Here is a 20,776-nt window from a genome sequence, read left to right as displayed (position 1 = left end):
TGGCAAGTGGCCACATAAGAAACCGCAGTAAGCCAGTTTACAAAGACTACATATTAATCCGTTTGTCTTTGACACTTCCTGTTCCACAGTGCTTGTCAAACACCATCTCAGACGAGATGTACCAAATCTAATTGAGATATCAGGTTTGGAATGGATTGGCTGACTTGAAGAACTTACATTTCAGAATGTCACCTTGCCTGGTGAGAAAGCTGACTCGCAGATTGCCTTATAAAGCCATCAAGAGCTAGGTTCCTGTTTCAGACTTTGTGTGCTAGCTGTCACTTCCTTCCTCTCTTATTTGAATAGATCTGTCGTTGTAGCAGCAATCCTGCACACTCCCTGTCCAGAGCGGAGAGCAGGGGACCCTCTGAGAGAAAGCAAGAAGCCATCACGAACATCTTCTGCTGGTAAGAGCTCACCTGTTGGTCTAGTTTCTAATGGCTGGGAGTTAGACTGTTGGGAGTGGGATGGGTTGGGTACCACAACTTCAATCAATGATAACTTTGTAGGCCTTAGGTGTGTCCATGCTTGAACATGTGTAAAACTTGTCGTCATGTGTTCATAATGTATTCCTACTGATATATAAAGTTTATAAGATTTGGAGATTTCCCAATACCCTTGAGTATTATTAACGATGGCACCATGCTTAATAATTACTCTCCCATCTTTGAGATGTTCCACAAAAGTTTGCATTTCATATGCATCGCTAGCATTGCCCAGATCTTGTCACGGTCCCAATTTGTGGACCATTCATGTAGGTATATGGGCAAGTGAACCGTGAAGTAAAGAAATGAAGTAAAGCTTTGCTGTGCAGTTAAAGTTGAACAGGAAGTTGCGGTTAAGCTTTGCAACAGCAGCAAAACCAGCTCTCTATCTTTCTCTCTCGCTGTGCTTTCCCTTACAAGTTAATCTCTTCCTCCAGGCTGTAGCTAAATGAGTGCCACCACAACGACCCCAAGAATAACAGGTCATTCTCAACACACAAAACCTCAACCTATAACCTTATAGAGGAGACGTTATTCAGAGACCCCAGAGGTATTAGGTTTCATTGTTTTGAGGGTGTCAAGAGTGTTAGTCGGATGTCCTGGACCCCCAAAGTTGTTGCATTTCTCATCTTGTTTGCTGTAATTATGAACTGTGATAATTCTGAGTTGTGATGACTTCCGCCCCCTTAGTTTTCCATTTTTATAGCTTGAAGACGACATGAGACGGGCGAAGGTGGGCGTCAGCAGTCACACAGAAATGACTAAGAGTCTTACATGAAGACAAATTCATTGGAGCTGATAAAGATGATTTGTGGTTGATCTGATTTATAAAGCCAGCTGCAGATGAGGAAAAAGGAAATTATATGGAGAAATATAATGCAAATGTGCTTTGTTATCTGATCACTTATGAAGCACTGCAAAGGCCTGTGCGGCTTTGTAATGAGCCAGATTTGCATGGCAAAAGTCATGAAACCTCCATTGAGCCAGCTATAGTATGAGCTAGAGAATCAGTTAACTCTGCTCCACATCATTCAAGAAGGAAATTCTCATTCGACTAGACGAGAACACAAAGTATGGTTGATTCAAAGTATTACTCGCATTTAGCACCTTCTAATAGCACCTGGTGTCTAGACCTACTTTACAGACACATAAACCCATTTCAGGCCTTTTACTGCACGATGTTATGACGTCTTCTTTAAAAACAGAACAAACTGAAGTTTCTTAAGAGGATAAAGTATGCCATGTGTCTCTTTATATTTAGAGAAGGGGAAGGCTTTCACTTCTGCTTTGGCTCTATGTGACAGGTTTGGTGTTGTCCTTAAAAGGCCATGAGGCGTATAGCTGGACATTTTCAGAGGAATATAATCTCTGACTGAAATATGCTATTTAGCCAAATTTTACATCAGTAAAAATATAAAACAGTCACAAAATCCCAGTTTTAATGAAGTAACTCTTGTAGTTTTAATACAGTTACCACTAGTTAGTAATGGTTCAGTCTTGTAAATAATCTTACCCCTTCCTGTCCATCATTGTTTTTGGTTTTTTCTTAAATTAGAAATGGAAAGTTTCTGCTACTGAAGTCTACATTCATGCATTTAACTCATTCTCTCAACCTTCTCTAGATTAAGTGGAACAACACTTATATATTCAGGGACTCCCCCTTAGATGAATGTGAGGGTGAGCGGATGGTGATGTTAAAAAATGTATCACTTAGCTGCTCTTTCTTCCTAATGTTTCTATATTCACTATAACAGCACTTGTAGTTGACTGGGGCAGCTCTAGTAGGGCATGAATTAGGGCACGTTGTGTACATTTCTGGACAAATGTAGATATGTTGACCCATGAAAAGCAGAAGTCCCTGGAAGACCTTCAGAAGTTCTTTAGATTGAATCCTCAAAAAAATGCATCCAGGAAACGTTCTTGTGCTTTATTAAAGTTCTTGGAAGGTTCTTGAACTTGTCTTTAAAAAGTTCCTGAAACATTAAAGGTGCCCAGAAGAGCCTCATTGACAGCCGTATTAACCTAAAGTCTCCTGGTCTGCACTGCTGTGAAAATGTTAAAACTCTGCCTGTCTGTGTCAATGTTACAGGCCCTTGTTGCTAATCATCAGCAAAGATGTCTGGATCAATTTCTCCTGAAGATATTGAGGAGCTGAGGGAGGCCTTCAGCAAAGTTGGTAAGAAGACAACAACCACAGTGTTTATCAGAGAAGAAGAAAATGTGTATTTTGTCATTTGAGGTCCTCAAGTGTGTAGAAACATTAGGTTTGGGTTAACTGTAGTTTCTCTAAAGCTTGGCCAACTTCCCCACCACTGTAGAAGATGGAAAATATCCAATAGTTCTCAATATTTAGTAAAAAGTAGTTCAGACTGTAACTGAAATGGCTCCCTATTTTTAGTTTTAGTGAATGAGGAAATAGATAATTTCATATCAATATATGAATCTGAATATATGAATTTCCTTTTGGGGATTAGAAAAGGTTTATCTGATATAATCTAATCTTTAAAAATGTATAATTTCTGTCCCAAAAAATTGTCATTTTGGTGTATTTCTATTGGTCCATTCATCATGAAAATATGAAAAGGTGTGAAGGACAGTTACTGTGTTCAAATGATGCAGTAAAATAACAATCCACAGAAATAAAGATACATGTTTTACACAGTGTGAAGATAATAATAATAAAATATATAATATTATTATTTTTATATATAAAATATAAACAAATACCAAAGTAAAACAACTATCCCTAACCTCCCTAATTCCTGCTCTACCCACCGTCTCCTGTTTAACTCATCTGGCCTTTAATCTTTCCCTCAGATGTGGACTCTAATGGTTACATCAGCACAGAGGAGCTGAATGAACTTTTTAAGGTGGCCAACCTCCCACTGCCCGGGTACAGGGTCCGAGAAATTATCCAGGAGCTCAGCAGAAGCATGGACCAGAACCAGGACGGAAAGATCACATTTGACGAGTTTGTAAAGGTCAGCCACAGGTTCAAAGCTGTGAATGTCTGAGTGAGTGACAGGGTGAGAGTATGAAACTGTCCACAGCTGTGAGTGTGTGAGTGAATGAGTGTGAGAAACTGTCCACAGGTCTGAGTGAGTGAGTGAGTGAGTGAGTCCATAGGCGTGAGTGAGTAATTGTGAAACTGTCAACAGGTGTGAGTAAGTGAGTGAGTGAATGAGTGAGTGTGTGAAACTGTCCACAGGTGTAAATGAGTGAGTGAGTGAGTGAGTGAGTGTGTAAACCTGTCCATAGGTGTGAGTGAGTGAGTGAGTGAGTGAGTTTGTGAAACTGTCCACAGGTGTGAGTGAATGAGTGAATGTGTGAAACTGTCCACAGGTGTGAGTGAGTGAGTGAATGAGTGAGTGTGTGAAACTGTCCACAGCTGTGAGTGAGTGAGTGAGTGAATGAGTGAGTGTGTGAAACTGTCCACAGGTGTGAGTGAGTGAGTGAGTGTGTGAACCTGTCCATAGGAGTGAGTGAGTTAGTGAGTTTGTGAAACTGTCCACAGGTGCAAGTGAGTGATTGAGTGAGTGAGTGAGTGAGTGAGAGAATGAGTGAGTGTGTGAAACTGTCCATAGGTGTGAGTGAGTAAGTGAGTGAGTGAGTGAATGAGTGAGTGTGTGAAACTGTCCATAGGCGTGAGTAAGTGAGTGAGTGAGTGAATGAGTGAGTGTGTGAAACTGTCCACAGGTGTGAGTGAGTGAGTGTGTGAAACTGTCCACAGGCGTGAGTGAGTAAGTGAGTGAGTGAGTGAATGAGTGAGTGTGTGAAACTACCCATAGGCATGAGTGAGTGAGTAAGTGAGTGTGTGAGTGAATGAGTGAGTTTGTGAAACTGTCCATAGGCGTGAGTGAGTAAGTGAGTGAGTGAGTGAATGAGTGAGTGTGTGAAATGGTCCACAGGTGTGAGTGAGTGAGTGAATGAGTGAGTGAGTGAATGAGTGAGTGTGTGAAACTGTCCATAGGTGTGAGTGAGTGAGTGAGTTTGCGAAACTGTCCACAGGTGCAAGTGATTGAGTGAGTGAGTGAATGTGTGAAACTGTCCACAGGTGTGAGTGAGTGAATGAATGAGTGAGTGTGTGAAACTGTCCATAGGTGTGAGTGAGTGAGTTTGTGAAACTGTCCACAGGTGCAAGTGATTGAGTGAGTGAGTGAGTGAGTGATTGAGTGAGTGAGTGTGTGAATGAGTGAGTGTGTGAAACTGTCCATAGGCTTGAGTGAGTGAGTTTGTGAAACAGTCCACAGGTGTGAGTGAGTGAGTTTGTGAAACAGTCCACAGGTGTGAGTGAGTGAGTGTGTGAAACTGTCCATAGGTATGAGTGACAGTGTGAGTGTGTGACACTATCCACTGGTGTGAGTGATTCGGTGAGTGTGTGACACTGTCCACTGGTGTGACTGTGTGAATGACTGGGTGAGAGTGTGAAACTGTCCACAGCAGTGAGTGTGTGACACTGTCCACTGGTGTGACTGTGTGAATGACTGGGTGAGAGTGTGAAACTGTCCACAGCAGTGAGTGTGTGTTTGGGTGTGTGTGTGAAACTTCTTTCTTTCTTTCACTGTTGCAGGTATTCCATGATCTGAAGAGCTCTGAGGTGGCGAAGACTTTCAGGAAGGCCATCAATAAGAAGGAGGGCATCTGCGCAGTGGCGGGAACTTCAGAGCAGTCAGGAACACAGCACTCCTACTCAGGTACGAGGAATACACCCACTCCCTTACACCCACTCACTTAGGTCTGGAGACCTAAGACATTTTAACATATGAGCTTAAGCTGATGTGATGGATCTGGGCACTGTGTGTTCTCCTCCGAAACACTAAAACTGTTCAGTGTTGTGTTAGTGGCTGTTTGTAAAGAAACAGTGGGATGGCCTCATATGTCTTGGAGAGGTATGTGCTCCCAAGGCTAGGGCCACTGTGAGAGATCTGGGGAGACTCACCGATGGAAGATGTTTAATTACTGGGGAGTAAATTCAGCAAAATACATTTAAAAAGCGTTTAGTTTATGTAAATTTGATCATTGCTTATGGTCCGTTCCTCATAACCTTGACCCTGGGATGAGACGTAATATTTTAAGTCTATGTAATTAATTATAGTCTTATGGAATTACTATGTAATAAATTCATCTTCATTTAAAATTGTATTTAGAGCTGAAATATAGCTTTAATGTATTTGATACTTGCAATTTTTAAATGCTAACTGAACTCACACCGCGACCCCGAATTGAATAAGCGGTTTCAGACAATGAATGAATGAATGAATGAACGAATGAATAATTGCACTCAATTTTCTTTTATAGTAAACAAGCATTGTCCCTCATTACACCCCCTGCACAAAAAGCTGTTTATTCTTGGCATTAAGATGGCAAAAGAAGTGGCTGGTACTACCGCTAGATATTTATTAACATCTGCTGTGATTTATATCTTGATGTGTTCGTGTAGAGGAGGAGAAGGTTGCGTTCGTCAACTGGGTCAACAAAGCTCTGGAGAAAGACGGCGATGCTAAACACGTCCTGCCCATGGACCCCAGCACAAACGACCTATTCACAGCTGTGGGAGACGGCATCATACTCTGGTACACACACACACACACACATCACTATTAACTATTAAACCTGACTATGCCAACAGTGCAATTGGGCTGGCTGTATTCAGGATGAATTTGGTGGTCCAGTTGGGTACAGGTGGGCCACCTACATCAGAAAACTGGGCTGCCCAGTAACCATGTATACATGGGGTCCACATGGGCCCAGAATGTGTTTGTCAGCCCAGATATGCCCTAAGTTTAACCCACCCTGGTTCCATCATTGTGAGCCCAACATTTAACCCAGTGCTTTCCAAACATTTTCTACAGTGCCCTCCTTTTGTAGATAAGAGTATTTTGAAGCCCACCCCCAAACTGACACACACACATATACCTATAGCTTCCAGACTCCACTGGAAATTATTTTAAACATTCATACACTCACGTAATACACATAAACTCATTTAACAAAACAACATAAAGTGATAAATCACAGTCACAGAGTGGATCTATTACAAGTGATAAATGTTATGTATCTCATTCATTTGCCTTTGCTACACCCCCTTCCCACATTTTTGGGAACCACTGATTTAACCCATGGACAAAACTTGCTGGTCCTGATTTGTGCTGCTCCTATGGGCCTTTCATGGGTGTGTTAGCTGATTTGTGGATGTGGGAGGGGCTAGAGAGCCCATAAACATCACGAGGACGACTGCTTACGGATGGTTATGGCATCACCACGAATTAAACACAGAGACAAAACATGGACATTAAGCTGAAATTGACCATGAATGAATTTTCAATAAAAAGTATTTAGTAGCTTGATACTTGACGCTAGCAGGAGGAATTTTTTGCCTATGAGTAGGATGTATGTGTATGTGTATGTGTGGATATAAGCAAATAATTCCTCATTTATTTCTGCAGTAAAATGATCAACTTGTCTGTTCCTGACACCATCGACGAGAGAACCATCAACAAGAAGAAACTCACCCCTTTCACCATCCAGGTAAACAAACCTGTGGAGGTGAAAATTCTGTATTATTTGCTGCCCACCTCTCTATTGTGGTTCCAAAGACACATTATATGGCCACGCTCTAGCTCTTTAGAGCTCTTTTCTGGTCTAGTTTCTGACCAAGGTGCTACCCTTGTCTGAGATCCACTTGCTGTGTGAGTGCTGCATTCCGTACGTCACCACAGATTTAGGACAAAACCTGGTGACATATGGTGGTGTGGTGCTATAAATGGATAATATGGTCTTATCTGAATATATTTGCCTGGTTATACACTCTTACCCATAGCAATGATGTTGAGACCTGATTAATATCTGGACAACAGTGTAAAAGTAAGGTAGAAAACGTAGTAGGTCATGAAAGTGTTATATTTGTTTCTGAGATATTCAGTGTCACCCTTTGTGCCTGTGATGCTTCAGGAAAATCTGAACCTGGCCCTGAACTCCGCCTCAGCTATTGGCTGCCATGTGGTGAATATCGGTGCAGAGGACCTGAAGGAGGGCAGGCAGCACCTTGTGCTGGGTCTGCTGTGGCAGATCATCAAAATCGGGCTTTTGGCCGACATCGAGATCAGCAGAAATGAAGGTACAGTGTGTGTTTTGCATCTTTTTAACAGTCACATTAAAATAACATTCTTGTTTCTACACTCACTGTCCATTCTCTCTCCACTGACCACACACTGGTCACTCTATAGTTCTACAATTACAGACTGTAGCCCATCTGTGGCTCTGTGTACTTTCATCTTCATCATACCCTGTTCTTCAAAGGTGTGATGTGGTGGTGGATCATTCTCAGCGCTGCAGTGACACTGACGTGGTGGTGGTGTGTTAGTGTGTGTCGTGCTGGTACGAGTGGATCAGACACAGCAGTGACTGCTGGAGTTTTTAAATCCCTCTGTCACTGTTGCACTGAGAATAGTCCACCAACCAAAAACAACCAGCCGATAGCATCCTGTGGGTGGTGTCCTGTGTCTCATGATCTACTGGACTGATCAAATTAACAATACACGTAAAAAACGAAAAGAATAAAAGTCATTTAATGTCTCCAAAACACAGTAGTGACACGATTATCTCTCTCTCTCTCTCTCTCTCTCTCTCTCTCTCTCTCTCTCTCTGTGTGTGTGTGTGTGTGTGTGTGTGTGTGTGTGTAGCTCTGATTGCTTTGCTGTGGGACGGTGAGAGTCTGGAGGATCTGATGAAGCTCTCTCCTGAGGAGCTGCTCCTGCGATGGGCAAACTTTCACCTGGAGCAGGCCGGCTGTCCCAAGATCAACAACTTCAGCTCCGACATCAAGGTAAAAGCACTCCACAACACCTGCATTTATACATGAACATTTTCAGAAGTGTGGTCCACCAGCTAAGACATGGTTATGTTTGATATCTTAAATTTGCTTCTTTATCTTATACACTGGAGCTATGAGGCGCTACTATGTGTTGAAAGCGTATATTCCACTAATCAGCAATAAACATGATGTTAACGACAAGCCTAATCCATCACACGCGCCTCAAACTATGTCAAGATGTTCAGTGATCTCTAATTGGCTACTGCAGTGCCCCTCCCCCCACCCCCATCCCCCAATGGCCGTAGGTTGGAGGACACTGTTTGTAACGATTGTAACAAAACTAAAAATGGAAATGAACTGATGTTCTCTTTATATCGCTCAGAAAGTGTCCGTCAGGATTCATAGATTTTATATCCAGAACTTTGTAGATCTTGACTCTTATAGGCCATGTTGTTGAGGAATGTGACTGATCAGTGTTTTCTGCATGTTTACAGGACTCCAAGGCCTACTACAACATCCTGAACCAGGTGTCGCCCAAAGGAGAAGAGGAGGGAATCCCTCCCATCACCATTGACATGACCGGCCTGAGGGTGAGTATACAACCTGCACACTAAACCCCGACCATCACAACCATAACGTTTATGCTAATGAGTTTCTACACTTTTTGTGAAGGGTGGCACAACTAGGTCAACCACAATAGCAAAGTTTTGTGATCGATGTATTATTCCAGATATAACTGCGATAATTGTTATTATTGCCATTTTAAGGCTTTTTCATGTCCCTGATACAAAGATATTAATAAAATTATAGTAACGCTGTCACAGCCCTTTCAAAAGCAATTCACTTTTAGCAAAAAGTTAGATATTAAGAATATTCATAAATCCAAATAATCCAGAACAGAGAGAAAAAAAAATACAGAGAACAGAAAAGAGTCAGTGGCTGAAATACAGAGACGTTTATTCTGATGTAAACACACTGGACAACACTGAGGTCAGCAACAGTCATTCAGGAAATGTCCATCCATGTACTGTACTTCTAATTTTTACTAGTGAGCTTGTTGATGTTATTGTTTGGAAAGCGCCTCCTTGTGGAGCAGTCCCTAAATGTATGTGTTGTGGTGCTATTCCAATCGATGATTAAGTGAGTTACAATTTCCCTGAGGTAGTTATAAAATCAATCATGTGCTATTTTAGTTTTAGGATGGCATGGTGCTGCTGTAGTGTCTCTGTCTGTGAGGAATGTAGTGTGTTCTCTCTGTGTCTGTGTGGGTGTCCTCCGGATGCTCTGGCTTCCTCCCAAAATTCAAACACACATGTTGGTAGGTGGAGGGGCTGTGTGACATCGCCCAGTCCAGAGTGTCCTAGTCACTGTGGGGGTACTAGTAAATACATTTGAATTCATGTTGAAAAGAATCCTTTGGTTTGGTTTCTGTACAGTTTCTTGAAGCACTAACAAGTGGATATATTAGATGATGCAAAATTAGGCATTGCCTTATAGTTGCATATGTTTACATCTGGGACCTCTCTGTTGTGGTGTTGCTCACCTTCTATGTGAGCGACCTCATATAGTTACGGAAAACGTGAATAATGAGTATGTCTTTGTTCATATTTAACCATTTGCTGTTATCTACTGCCTTCTGTAGGAGAAGGATGACCTGAAGAGAGCCGAGTGTATGCTGGATCAGGCGGATCGTCTTGGCTGCAGACAGTTCGTCATGCCCACTGACGTCGTGAGAGGAAACCCCAAACTCAACCTGGCCTTCGTGGCCAATCTTTTCAACAAATACCCGGCGCTGAAGAAGCCGGAGAACCAGGACATTGACTGGAGCTCCATCGAGGGTAAGCTGGACCATCCAGTACCTTTATTCTGAGCTGGAGTGGCGTGTGTGATCCGTGTAAATATGGCTGTGTGTATGCTGATATAAAAATCTATATTGAACATTCATGCACTGTTCCTCATCAGGTGAGACCCGAGAGGAGCGCACCTTCCGGAACTGGATGAACTCTCTGGGTGTGAACCCCCGAGTAAACCACCTCTACGGGTACGAGTCCTCCCTCTCCTCTCTTGTTTGATAGTTACTTCGTGTTTAGTGCTGACTGGTCTAATGCTGATTGTTTTCTGTGTTCCAGGGACCTGGCCGATGCCCTGATTATCTTCCAGCTGTACGAGAAGATCAAGGTTCCTGTGGACTGGGACAAAGTGAACAAGCCACCGTACCCCAAACTGGGCAGCAACATGAAGAAAGTGAGCTTACGACCCTCTGTAAACTTTCTGCAAGATCTGTAAGACCCGCAGCACTGTGTAAATCCTGTGTTTTTTTGTCTGTCAGCTGGAGAACTGTAACTACGCTGTGGAGCTGGGGAAGAAGGAGGCTAAGTTCTCTCTGGTGGGCATCGCTGGGCAGGACCTGAACGAAGGAAACCGCACACTCACCCTCGCCCTGCTCTGGCAGCTCATGAGGAGGTAACACAAACAATTCCATCCATAAAAATCCTTACCAGCATTGTGTCTCAGGAATATCGCCTTCTGTTTAGCTTCTGATCATGATTCCTTTCATCATCCATGGTCCATGCTGTGCCCAGAATGATAGCTTCAGTTCAGTTACACTGCTTTATACATCCCTGTGAGGATTTTACTGTGTATACAGTCAGAAAAACATCAGTAAAGTCAGGTGCTGGTGTTGATGATTAGTTCTGAATCATAAACACCACTCCAACTCATCCCAGAGGTACTGGATTGAACTCCATAGCTCCACGGCTCCACAGCTCCACATCCAAGTGCTAGGGGATTTATACCCGTCTAGATTATGACTGTGATTGACCAAAGTGACCTTAGACTCAAGTTTCCAACACTTCAAAGCTGGCTCTCAGATCATTTTTCACTTTTTATATAAAGTATGATAACGTTGGACCACTGGGTTCCTCAGGTACACTCTGAACATCCTGGAGGAACTCGGAGACGGGCAGAAGGTCAACGATGACACCATCGTGGGCTGGGTGAACACCACTCTCTCAGAAGCGGACAAAAAAACCATCTCAGGATTTAAGGTACTACGTCTGCAACCAAAGTATGTCACAGACGTTTCATTAAGAAACAGATCTGTGTTCCACTGTAGGGAAAGTGGGAGTATGACCCTTATGTGATATAGAAATGTGGACTGCAAAGTGTAAACAGATTCAGAGCTAAACACAGTAGTGCAAGGGCATAGGCATGAATCTGAACCTTTCTCTGGATGAAGACTGATGTGAGATATGGCTTTGATTCTTTGTGTCTACAGGATGGATCCATCAGCACCAGCATGCCGGTTCTAGACCTGATCGACGCCATTCAGCCCGGCTCCATCCGCTACGATCTGATCAAGGCTGAGGATCTTACTGATGAGGAGAAACTCAACAATGCCAAGTAGGTTCCCTTCACAAGCCTGGATCCTTGAATAGAGACCGAAATACAGTTCAGATACTGAGATCAAAGCAGCTGCTGTGTTGTGTTAGATCCCAAAATTTCTTCTACAGCACGGACTGACCTTAGCCATATATATTTAAGGTGGTATAATAATAATAGGGGTGGCACTGTGGTGCAGCAGGTAGGGTCGCAGTCACACAGCTCCAGGGACCTGGAGGTTGTGGGTTCGAGTCTCGCTCCGGGTGACTGTCTGTGAGGAGTTGGTGTGTTCTCCCTGTGTCTGCGTGGGTTTCCTCCCACAGTCCAAAAACACACGTTGGTAGGTGGATTGGCGACTCAAAAGTGTCCGTAGGTGTGAGTGAATGTGTGTGTGTCTGTGCCTGTGAAGGAATGGCGCCCCCTCCAGGGTGTATTCCTGCCTTGCGCCCAATGATTCCAGGTAGGCTCTGGACCCACCGCGACCCTGAACTGGATAAGCAGTTACAGATAATGAATGAATAATAATAATAGGTGTATACAAATAAGGTTTAAAGCATTTGTCTGTAACTTGTAATTCAAAATTCAGCTATTCTCTTTTGTCATTTTATGGTATAGTCATTTTATTCCAAAAAATGAAAAATGAAAAAATAAATTTATTAATGCACTCCGTTCCCGATCTCTGAAATGGAAATCCCCATCTAAAACTGAACCCGGAAATCCCCTGTGAAACTGAAATCCCCATCTTTAAATCATCTAAACTCACATGTACTTTTGGATTTACCATGACCTCTGCTGCCAGTTGGACACCATATTCCCACTAGGTTTAATGGATTGAATTGAGTGTTCTCTAATGTTTGTCCAACCTAGCAAGCCACTGGGTATGCTATAAAAGACATTTTGAAAGAAATAAAACCCACACCTGTGTTTGTGTTCTAGATATGCAATCTCCATGGCGAGAAAGATTGGAGCTCGTGTCTACGCTCTCCCCGAGGACCTAGTGGAGGTCAAGCCCAAAATGGTGATGACCGTCTTCGCCTGTCTCATGGCACGAGGCCTGAAGAGAGTTTAGACCTGAGGAACTCCCCCCCATCTCCAAACCCCATTTACAATCTGCTGCGTAACATTTTATATGGTTTTGCTCTTTTCTGTACTTTATCATGACACAGGCGAGTCTGGAAATGGCCTGGAATGGACAGTGTTCTTGTCTAATTTTACGTATTTCCTGACCTTTTTCCTCTGATTCCAAGTTAACGTTGAACGCAGCAGCGTCAAAGTAGTGACCTGGAGAAGCAGAGAAATGACATGTGAACCCTGCGGAGATAGAAATAAAATCTGATAGTTTTCTACAATACCATGTGGCTCTCTGAATACAAGTTTCAGAATCTTGAAGCGTTCATGCTGCAGTCAAAGTTGAAAAGACGTCCAAACACAGACATTGAAAAGATGACTATTAGAAGTATTTTGGACGTTCATTGACGTTATTAATTGGTCCCGAAATAAATTACTTGCATAAAACGCATTTTGGACATCCACTGACGTTATCAATTGGTCACCACTTAACTAACTTATTAAGATGGATTTTGGACGTCCATTGACGGACAGACTACTTTTAGACCTATTTTGAACGTCCAGGGACGTTCCTAATTTACTGGGTTGGTTTTAACGTGTCAAATTTAAACAACGGCACTATTGGGTCTAATCATTAAAGGTGCCTTAATACATTTCATCACAGTGCTCGCCTTGTTGTAGTTCACCTACATTACCACTAGAGCTTACATAGCATGAATCTGGAGAAACACACAGTGGATTAGTAAAGATTGAATGAATGTGACCTCAGGTGGTTAAGTAGGTGAACTACAACAACATAGACATGCATCCCAACCCAGATAAATATCCAGACAGGTTTCTCAGACACAAAATGTAACAGAGCTCTTCCTAAAATGACTCCTTTTGTAATCATTATCATATTTTACAGTTTATTGTGAACTAGAATAGGAAATAAATTTGTTTAATGCACTTTGTCAAAACATTGCCCTGGAGAACATTTAAATACATGCATATATTGACTTATTTTAGCTGTGTGAATGAATGGTAAATAGTGCAGAAACACCCTCATATCACCAGTGGTTAAACTGATTTTTAGTTTTCTAGAGGTTTACTGGATTACTTTTTAATTTGCTATAATTTGAGGCACCTGGGGCATAAAGGATAAAGAAGCAGGCTTGGGACTGTAATGTGGGGACAGTTTATCCACCCTCAACATCCACAGCTGAAGAGCCTTGAGTAAGGAGTTGCCATGGATGCAATCCACGCTGTGTGTGTGTGTGTATCGGTTCAATGCTACAGATGTGTTCAATTTTCAGTGTAGTGCTGTGCATGAGGAGGATGAGGAGGCAAAAACCCACTACAGTCTGGTAAACTGTAAAATGAAGGTTTAAAACATGGTAAAATTGTGTCTTTCTTTTTTATTAAACATTAGACAGAAGTCAATGACTCAAGAGACCAGTGTTCCTCCAGTGCGGAAGACTACACACACCACAATTTACATAACATCCTTTTAGAGAAAAGGTTGACTTCCTCCAAACGGCCTAGGGACTGAAGCCCAAAGCGCTCAGAAAAATGCACATGGGTCCAAAGAGAAACAATAAGAAGAGAGGATTTAATACTGAGTGAGGGGACAGAATTAATAAGGGGCGATTAGATCTTTCTGGGGTGCCATTTTTGTCAATAGTTTTAGCGCCCAGAAATAAATGATGCTGAAAAGGGGAAGTGCAGGTCTGGATTTAACAAAGATAAAACAGAACACTGTTCGTCTGTAATGAAGCTGCTACTTCCATCCAGATATACATCAGAGCAGGACCGAAGAAACATATCATCACTCTCAGAACAGAACCACTCTCTTCAGGAGAAAGACAAAAACGTGTGGGTGTCTTTTTCTAATTCTTCTTTGACTTCTGTTGGTCCATTTTCACAGAAGGTAAAGGACAGTTTAGTAAAAAAAATCTAATAAAATAATCGGGAAGAAACAATAACAGGGAGAAAGAATAAATGTCCAGCTGTTGTGACTAGCACATGCTTTACGCATCTTTACAGGTCTATGTGGAGTGTCCTTCAGAGTCTTTATTTGGTGGGCTTGCCCTCTGCAGGGGTCTCTCCATTGTCAAGGGTCTTGAGGAGCCGGAAAAGTCCGGCAGCTTCTCGGATCCGGCTGAACTCGATGCAGAAGGCCTGCACCTCGATGAACAGGTCCTGGACGTTGATGATCTTATTCCTGATCAGAGACTGGAGGAACACACACACCAGTCGCACCAAACGATTCTGACACACACACACACGGATTAAACTCATATTTTATCTTTTAACTTATATCCACACACCTGCCATCTTAGTCTTAATCACACTACAGATGTGATGTAAAGTTCAAACACAGAATTTAAAACGTAAAAATCTTTCACAAGCTACAAGCCTCATCATAAAGCCTGTGTTAGCTCTCCTCATTGCCACTGACCAACGCAAACAACTGAAAACAGCAGAACATGGTTATCTTGCTTTAAAAGGTGCACTAGCAATATTACTGTAGTGCCTGTCTGTTTTTGTAGTTCATCGACCTAGCCACCAGAGGTCTCACATTGAGAATCTCAGCAAGTGCATTAGTCAGGGTGCCATCCAGTGGCCAAGCAGATGAACAACAACACAATCCATCCCAGAGAACAGTTTTTGAAACTGGATTCATCAGGCACCACATAGACTTATTTGATTCTGCTGTTAATATAATAAGCCTGCATGTTTGACTCTTGGTAAGATTACTGTTTATAACCTTTACCTTATTAGGATGACTGAAGCAACAGACGTTTCCATAAATAAATTGAATAAATGCAGCTGAGTAGAGTGCTGAGTCTGCAGGGACTGACCTGCATGTACTTGTCCTTGATCTGCTCACAGGTGGAGATGCAGTTGGAGATGTAGAGGTGGATGAACTCAGGAGGAAGATCCACAGCTGTGGTCAACCTGCAGCAGAGTGAAAGGGTTTTCTGAATTTTGTGCTGTGTATATCCCAGCACACTGAAAATAACCGTATTAACAATTAGACAGTTTTCATTAATTCTTTCATTTATCTTCTGTAAAAGCTGGAAACAAAAAACTCACACTCACTCACTCTCTCACACACACTAAGGTTGGGCCGTATAACGATAATACCGTGTATCACAATATTTGAAAATGGTATCTCAAAATGAGGTCTGTATTTATGACGTGTGTGTGCTGTGCCAAATATCTGTTCTTTAAGAACATGGCCAAACATTTTTGTGCATTTAAGTGAGCCACAGGGAGGGGGCACTGTAGGATCTCACAAAAAAACAAGCCCAGTAGCCCATCACAGTTGTCAGTTTAGAGCTGAGCTTGAGTTAAGAGACGAAGAAGGATTTAAAAAAGTAAATAAATAAATAAAAACAAACACTCAGTGCAGCTCAACAGTGCACCCCACCCCACCACACACCCTCCCCACAGTAACACTGTATACTGCTATAATTTTAAGACCATGTTGGTATGAAAAATGTGGATACCACCAATCTCTCTCACACACACACTGTTTTATGTCTCTATGAGCTATATAAACACCAGCAGTATGACAGTGCTGTACCTGTTGACCACCTCCATGGAGTGTAGGGACATGTCCATGTTGACCAGCACAGAGAAATACTCAGTGATCTGACTGGAGGACATGAGTTTCAGCAGCATCTCAATGGCCACCAGAGGGTTGTTCTCCACCAGGTCGGGCAGCTTGGCTGGGGTTAGGCCAATGTGGTACACCAGCTTCGGATCCTTCTCCAGTTCTCCCAGCAACTAAACACACACACACACACACACACACACACAACAGAGTTAAAGACAATCTAGAGAATTCGAGTTCAGCTAACAAGACACTGACGGTTTGTAAACACATTAGACCAGCTACCAGCACAAACGGACTGGAAGACAGAAAATGGGGAGGAAACATCTTCTGTCTCCTGAATTCAATGAAAACTGTTCGTTGACTACAATCGTGAACTTCGTCTTTGAAGCTTAATATTTAACACAAATAATAATTGATATTTACTATGAACCATTGAGATGTGCAATAATTTTTCAGCACCCCCATGTGGCTGAAATGTCTCAGACGTTGAAAATCTGAAACCCCTTAATCACACCGTGGACATAGCACCACACACTCACCCAGTCGTTTACACACCTGTGGACGTCAGAAATCTCAGTTCTGTTTGGATTCTTATTTTAGGTCGTTAGTTATATATCAATCACAATATTGTTTCACGAGATATTTTAAAATTTCTAACAATGACAGACAAATCCATAAAACAGCTTCGTACCGAGCTGAAAGCTTGTACCTGAGTTTGCTGAGGGGCTGACAGGGGGCTTTTGAAGGCTTTGGCCATAATGCGTTTAATCTCCACGCCCGTCCCGTTTCGGACGCACATGGAACGGTCCCACTGCACGCGATGGTCCGGTTCACACGGGTTCAGCCACGCCAGCTCATCTTCACAAACCAACAAAGGAGGAGCCGGACGGATAAACTCCGGACGGAAGTGACCTGAGGAAAACACCAGTGCCCAGGCTCAGAAAGCAGACTGACTTTGACATATGGTGTTTTTCCACTTGACGGTGCCTATACTACGGTACGTGACTCAACTTTTTTCTTCTCCATCAGGTATATTTGGTCCTGGTCCCTTGAACCGGGTTCTTTTTTTAGTCCCTGCTCTCTTGTGGCTCCAAGCATACAGATTAGGGACTAAACCGTGGTGTGTAAACCTTTGTTTTTATCCGACTCACTACAGCAGCTTGTAACATTATGCTGTGACAGAGCTGTGTTCAGTCCCAAACAACAACAACTGTGGAAAAGCACCAACAGTTATATAAAGAATGTGAGAATGGTGAGTGAATGCTGATATCCATTATTTAAGAAGAACATATCTGCGGATGTGAATATACAAACTTAATTAATCGAAAATAACTGTTATAAAGTAGTATTTAGTTATTTGTTAGCAGCAAGTAGTAGTAAAATATAAAAAGGCAGTATCAATAAGATGACTACTGCATTTTTTAACCTTGCTCTAAGGTCCATTCGTGCAACACCATCAACCTCCCCCACCTCTATTCCATAAAACCTCACCCTCTAGCTACCCCAATCTCATTCAAACATGTACTCTTGTCTTGCTCCTACTAACAGTCCCTCCCTCTCCAGTGCACATCTCCATCTCTCCACTTACTATTGTTACTATTGCAAACCTCACTGCTGTCTGTGTCCTGCACCACCCTCACAAACATGTCTTGGTCCTCACACCACAACTCCAGCCTCAGACAACTCCACACAGTTTACTGATTACCAATGTGCATGTTTCTATTACTTTTTTTCTGCATAAGCCTCCAAGGCCCAGTGTAAAACTAATGATGCAATCTACAGCTTCATCTGACCCTGCGTCGAAAGGGGGTGGATGTAAACTTTATTTTCCTTGCAAAGAAAAAGAGCCCTCTCTTGGGTCACTTACTCTCCAATGGAGGGCGTGGTCCAGTGACCAAAGACTCTATGATCTGATTGGCCACGGAGCTGTCGAAGCCGGAATTAGACGAGTCTGGGTCAGGGTCGCTGAGCATGCTGGGAAAACTGGCTTTACTCTGAGTGGGCAGCTCCGACTGACGTTCTACAACAAAACACACACATGACATACATTACAGCATTAAAAAGGCAAAATTAGCTGTTGCATGAAGGCTAAATTCAGACAAATAAGGAAACCAGTATCCTTCGAAACTACAAAATGCAGTGGAAAACAGGATCCACATTTCTTCAGTTTCATTCACATAACAATCAAATGTAAATCTGAGAACTCAATGATTCAATTTGATTATATTTCCTTATAAAGCAATTCAGCACAGTGTAAAATCTCAAGTTTGTTTAATTCATTCAATTAAGAATTATATATAAAAATAAAATATATAAAAATCCACTGAACACACAAATGTGAGTGGAGACACTATTTACAAAGAAACATTACACACATGATATTACACTCATCCTATACTGAGTGGAATCTTCAGAAGCAGGCTAATAACTAAACTCTTTCTCACCAGCGAGAGCCAGCTGCAGTCCGCTGATGTCAATGGCCTGTGGAGCTGAGCCCACATCCATACAGGAGACCTGCCTCGGTGTCTTCTTAAACAGATCCCTTGGAGGCGCCAGCATCAGCTGAGACAGAAAAAACTTCTCCGGGAGGGTGATTGGGGGGAGGAAACCTGGAGGATTTAACAATTAAAATGTAGATCATTCCTCACTGTGGCAATCAGATAGTACAACTCTGGATTTATTTATTTATTTATGCATCCATGAAACATCTTCATGGGCATATTTCCTTCATACATATATACAATACTGTTATGCATTCTAAAATTAGTCCTGTAACACACAAATGGCACTCCTGTGGTTACGTCATCTATAACTACCTTATCTATGCATATCTACACACTGCCAAACTATATATCTGTTTATAGTGTATATTACACTCCTTTTTAGTCCGTTGTAGTCTATTATTTAATTCTGTTTTTAAATTATATCTTTGTACTTGTGTTTATCTGCATGTAACCTGCTGTAATGCCCTAATTTCACTCCAGGGATTAATAAAGTGGTATCTCATCCAGATGTTTTGCAAGAGATACATCACTCAGTAAAACACTGATGGACTAACTGCTGGTGGTGCATATTATAATATAAAACCACATACTATTGGCAGATGTTTTTGGTAATCAGTGCATCTAGGACTCCCAGCTTTGAAAGGCTGAGGCATCACCACAGATCTTTGCTGTGCCATTCAGAGCCCCTAGATTTTGGTTTTGGTTATACATCCTTCTCACCCAGTACCTGAGAGGGGTTTCTCCTGCTCCTCCCCAGAGGCAGAGGGGTTGAGGAGGTGGGCAAACACAGCGGCGAAGGGGTTGGCAGCAAGCGGCTCAGTTCGGTACATCTCCCAGAGCAGGTACAGAGCTGTGAGACGCTGAGGAGAACTCGGGAGAAGATCGGGCTGCTGGAGCAGCATCACCAGAACAGAGCCCACTCTGAAGTGCTCGGCTTTCCCGAAGCAGTGGTGGAAGGCACTGGAGAGGCTCTCAAATGTGTTTCCACAGGCCTCCTCTGAGATGATGCCCAGGAGGTTGGACAGCTCCTTGGGAGCCAGTGTCATGATTTCTCTCTGGAAGTTTTACTATCACTGCTCACATAAACAAACATAAGATAAAAAAAAACATGACTCAGTGAAATGGCACTTAATGACAATGGCTTTCCAAACAGATATTTAATATTTTATGTTTTATTTCTAGTTTTTCAAATCAATAACTGTATTTACTTATAAATATTTTTACTGTTATATTGCATTAATGTTTTTGGATGTAATTAATCTTACAGTGTGTCTTAGAGAAAAAAAACCATTTCTTTAGAAATATATTACTTCTGTCTAAATTAGAACTTGATCATAGTGGGAGGTTATTGGTGGTGTATTTAACGTTATGGCTGATCAGTGTGTATGTTGTATCCTCTTCACTTTTACATATGAACGCGGCTGAAGTGGGCTTTTATTTGAATATTCCTTTCCACCTTAAATGGCACAGCAAATGATACAGCAGTTAGCTACATGCTGCGTGCAGCTACTGCGATATTTAAGGTGGAATGAAAAATTAAGTCTAAGGAGAATTAGGAGCCAAATTCAGCATCTATCATCTACATGGTCGCGTTTCTAAAACACAGACATTTAACGTTAACAATAAATAAAAACATAATATGATGATTATTTGTACCAAATACATGAGAAAAATTCAAAGCTCACCGACATGAACGTCACCTCAAGCTTTGGGACTCATTTAAGAGCGAGGTATTTAAATACGGCGACTCAGCATGTCATTCTTATCATTTCTGAAGTGTTACCATTTAGAACTTTAAGTTTTAAACATAAGAAACTACATAAAAATAGCCAAAAATAAGATTTCAATCCTCTCCACATCAAACCGACGGTTGGCCGACAGACATTGAGGCACGGTGCATCATGGGAGATGTAGTTTTAAA

General features: G+C 42.1%; 2 protein-coding genes across 4 annotated transcripts; one reads left to right on the top strand and one right to left on the bottom strand.

The window, feature by feature from the left end:
* Nucleotides 1–306: 306 nt before the first annotated feature.
* Nucleotides 307–13,050, top strand: lcp1 (lymphocyte cytosolic protein 1 (L-plastin)). Its single transcript, XM_066686590.1, has 16 exons — nt 307–407; nt 2,575–2,661; nt 3,303–3,466; nt 5,056–5,179; nt 5,926–6,058; nt 6,932–7,013; nt 7,437–7,602; nt 8,168–8,310; nt 8,793–8,888; nt 9,941–10,136; nt 10,261–10,339; nt 10,428–10,542; nt 10,628–10,761; nt 11,225–11,345; nt 11,576–11,700; nt 12,616–13,050. Exons 2-16 carry the CDS (start codon nt 2,601–2,603, stop codon nt 12,746–12,748), a joined length of 1,872 nt encoding a protein of 623 aa, XP_066542687.1. The 5' UTR covers nt 307–407; nt 2,575–2,600; the 3' UTR covers nt 12,749–13,050.
* Nucleotides 13,051–14,163: 1,113 nt separating this feature from the next.
* On the bottom strand, nt 14,164–20,764 carry cnot11 (CCR4-NOT transcription complex, subunit 11). 3 transcript variants are annotated; one of them, XM_066686593.1, is made up of 8 exons: nt 20,541–20,764; nt 19,583–19,928; nt 18,796–18,960; nt 18,219–18,371; nt 17,061–17,263; nt 16,319–16,521; nt 15,591–15,687; nt 14,164–14,961 (listed from the first exon to the last, which is right to left on the bottom strand). In XM_066686593.1, the coding sequence occupies exons 2-8, from the start codon at nt 19,899–19,901 to the stop codon at nt 14,800–14,802; spliced, it is 1,302 nt and encodes a 433-aa protein (XP_066542690.1). In that variant the 5' UTR covers nt 19,902–19,928; nt 20,541–20,764; the 3' UTR covers nt 14,164–14,799. The 3 variants fall into 3 exon arrangements, with proteins under 3 accessions (XP_066542690.1, XP_066542689.1, XP_066542688.1); XM_066686592.1 differs by having other exon boundaries at nt 14,167–14,997; nt 20,556–20,764; XM_066686591.1 differs by having other exon boundaries at nt 14,169–14,997.
* Nucleotides 20,765–20,776: the final 12 nt, after the last annotated feature.

Source organism: Hoplias malabaricus, chromosome 12, assembly GCF_029633855.1.
Source record: "Hoplias malabaricus isolate fHopMal1 chromosome 12, fHopMal1.hap1, whole genome shotgun sequence".
NCBI lineage: Eukaryota > Metazoa > Chordata > Actinopteri > Characiformes > Erythrinidae > Hoplias > Hoplias malabaricus.
The sequence above is the reverse complement of the archived record's forward strand: the minus strand, read 5'-3'. Positions and strand labels throughout refer to the sequence as shown.